Source organism: Geospiza fortis, unplaced genomic scaffold, assembly GCF_000277835.1.
Source record: "Geospiza fortis unplaced genomic scaffold, GeoFor_1.0 scaffold583, whole genome shotgun sequence".
NCBI lineage: Eukaryota > Metazoa > Chordata > Aves > Passeriformes > Thraupidae > Geospiza > Geospiza fortis.
In genome coordinates, this window is record NW_005054588.1 from 413260 (window position 1) to 416604 (window position 3345).

General features: G+C 40.3%; 1 protein-coding gene across 1 annotated transcript in view; it reads left to right on the plus strand.

The window, feature by feature from the left end:
• Positions 1-722: 722 nt before the first annotated feature.
• The window catches only part of LOC102041707 (solute carrier organic anion transporter family member 1C1-like), an 11410-nt gene continuing 8787 nt past the window's right edge, over positions 723-3345 (plus strand). The window contains exons 1-5 of the mRNA XM_031064415.1: positions 723-822; positions 900-1032; positions 2341-2456; positions 3039-3185; positions 3301-3342. Coding sequence (XP_030920275.1) covers positions 738-822; positions 900-1032; positions 2341-2456; positions 3039-3185; positions 3301-3342 — 523 coding nt within the window. The 5' untranslated portion in view covers positions 723-737. The remainder of the gene's footprint in view (positions 823-899; positions 1033-2340; positions 2457-3038; positions 3186-3300; positions 3343-3345) is intronic.

Sequence of the window (3345 nt, forward strand, 5' to 3'; positions counted from 1 at the left end):
CTTGGAAGATTTTTCTCTTCCTTCCTGACAAAAAGAGAGTAAATATACCAATTTTCAAGCTTTTGCGTCCTGGGTTGGCTTAATTTCTTATAGTAGATAGTATTGCAATGTCTAAACCTATATTTACTTTGTTTATTTACCAAAGTTTCTGTTGTATTAGAACTCTTGCCCAGTGAGCAAGAAATCTATTTGGTTTTTAGACTATGTGGAAATCACTGGATAATATTTAAACAAACTTAAATATTTTTCCCAATCTATCTTTATTTGCAAAAGCCACCAGGTGTGTTGGTGGAAGCAACAGTCAAACTACAAAAGAGTATTAAGCTTTTCCTTGTGAGATATATGATATGCAAGCAACATTTCAGAATATATCATAAGGCACAGAGATGAACTTGGTCAGTTAGTACCACATTCCTCATACTGATGAATCATAAAAACTTGCTTAAAGCATCAAAATGGTGCCATATGACTGAGTTAGAAGAAGTTATGAATTGGCGCAAAATAAGGGACATGTGACCCAAGCAAGAGGTAATTTGGGTTCAGATTAACTTTGCCACTCCAATTTGAGTAACAAATGTGTCATCATGATGATGGCTCTGCACCATTTTAAATACGTTTGATCCCTCTGTGACCAGTTCTCCTGCCTCTCCCTCCCCTTTCCTGTCTGAATCTTTCCCCAGGTGTTTCTGGCTGCTCTGTCCTTCAGCTACTTCAGTAAAGCGCTGTGTGGGACCATAATGAAGAGCTCCATCACTCAGATTGAGAGGAGGTTTGACCTGACCTCCTCTGTCGCAGGGCTTGTCGACGGGAGCTTTGAGATGGGTAATGGATGTTCCCTGACACACAGAGAGCTGCTCAGAGACAGCACCTGGCACTCATTCTGGTTCTTTACCTTGCAGGCAACCTGCTGGTGATTGCATTTGTAAGCTATTTTGGAGCTAAGCTGCACAGGCCCAAAGTAATTGCTGTGGGATCCTTTGCTATGGCTTTGGGATGCTTTTTGTCAGCCATGCCTCATTTCTTCATGGGGTAGTAAGTACTAATTGCAGTTAATTTGGGTGGCCTCACACTGGAGTTGCATTGTGCTGTCTGGTTTTTAAATGAAACTTGTATATTTAGCCTTAGATTTCCAAAGGCCTGTGGAATCTCACTTCCAAGTGTGATGAGCCCCATGAGACACATGCATCACTGTTGTGATGGGGAATGTTCATTTAAAAAATACAGCTCTTTTCAAGTGAAATTTCAACTCCTCAAAAAAATGAGAATATCACAGTGCTTTAGTTTCTACTCAGGCTTGTTCAGAAAGGAGCCAAAGAATGCAATGGTGCTGGAGCCTGTAGATGGATGAGTGCTGGTTGAACTCATACCAGGATTTTCCTGTTCCAGATGCTCATGACTGGTTAAATGGATTTTCTGTGTCTGGTTAATTTTTATTCACCTTCTCCAGGCTCAGGGAATTACTGCATTGTGCTTATATGTGATAATGTTTCTAGCCATAGCTTGAGCACAGAGATGACCAATAGAGTAAGATATAGTTCTGTTGATTCCTTAAATATATTAGAATAATTTTAGGTATACTACTGCAAAAAGAAAACTGAGGAATGCTTTTTTTCATATAAGTAGATCTCGCACTAGAACCAGACTTTTTATCAGTTTTTCACTCTTTAAGGCAGGCCATGTATCATCCTCACCTACACTGGGCAACTCATGAACCTGAGCCTGAGCATTTGTAGGGGAACTGCTCTGCAGTGTGTCTCCTGATGAGTGCTCCTTGTTCCAACCTGAAAAATAAGCCTGCCTGGTCTGACAGAGCCAGGGCAGTTCCTTGAAGCAGAATGTGTGCTTTGCCATGCTGTTCTGCTAAAGCTAATTGTACTTTGCCCCCCAGCAGCACTCGTTTCTGGGAGAGGGATCATGTTGGAGCAGCTGAACAGACCAAACACATATCAAAGATGGAAAGGGGACCTTTGCTCAAATTCAAGACATTCATTTTTTTCTCCTTGGCTGTGGGGTCAACACAGGGAGCTCACTTGGACCTGACCCTCAATTTAGACGCCAAAAATTCAATCCTATCTGAAACACTTTCATGAGCCCTTTTGAATTTTCTAGCTTAAAACATTATGCCTTCCAGACAGAGAATTCTAAGTTTTATTTGTACTTAATTTCAGTATTTTGGTTTTCTGAGATGTTCTTTAATCATCTTATTTGCTCCTCTGAACTGATATTTAACCAAAGATACCTTTCTCTTTAGGGAAACAGCAGCCAAGGTGGTTCCAGCCCTACCACACTGGTGTTTCCCTAGTGAGCACTGCTCCTAAACCTCCTGTTGTGTGTTTGCAGCTACAAGTATGAGACAACATCGCACACAGCTGCTTCAGCCAGCTTAAATTCCAGCATAAATCCCTGCTCCCTGCATCAGGATGTGAATGACACTGTCCTGGAAGTCCCACGAGCAGGTATGGAACTGTAAATGATACAGGAGCTTGTTTTGTCCTTGGTTGCAAGGACTCAGTTACCTGTACTTGGAGTTGGGGACAGGACAAGAAACTGGATGGAGATTAACAGAAGTAAATGGAGATTGCTATAATCCTCCTTAAAATATGGAATACAACTGTTTTATATGTTGCTTGTATGGGACATAGGTAGAGAATGAGCCAAGCTCTGCACCAGAAACCATCTGAAACTTCTCACATTAAAGACACATGATATATTCCAAGTAATATATTTATGAAAATATCAGTAAGTTATTTTTTAATGAGCATTTTTTCTGATGGGTGATACATACCTGTGCTTTTAGAAATCAAATGCAATGGAGGTGGAAGAACGTGTTATTAAAAGATCATGAAAATTTATAATGGGATTGACAGCCTTTCATTTATCTTCCATAAGGAAATGTTCTTAATGCCTTGATTTCTAATCTATAATCATTTCATGTGCTACATTTCCTGTGGTTTTTTCCCCAGTTTCCCATTCAAATATTTTATTACAAAATAATATGTTTATTTATTTATTTATTTATAATATTATATCCTCTGCAGGCTGTGAGAAGGAGCCAACATCATATATGTGGATCTATATTTTACTGGGAAACATGTTACGTGGGATTGGTGAGACACCAATAACACCCCTGGGCATCTCTTACCTCGATGATTTTGCTAAAGAAGAGAATGTTCCTGTGTATGTAGGTAATCTCAACATGAATAAACTGAGAGATTCCCAGTGTGAGAGGTGGAGCACCCTCTGCAGAAGACAGCATTCAGCCATCAGAGGGTACTAGCTCCCGCCTCATTGTATTTTCAGGCTTTTTGCACCCCATAGCCATGATGGGCCCCATGTTCGGATTCC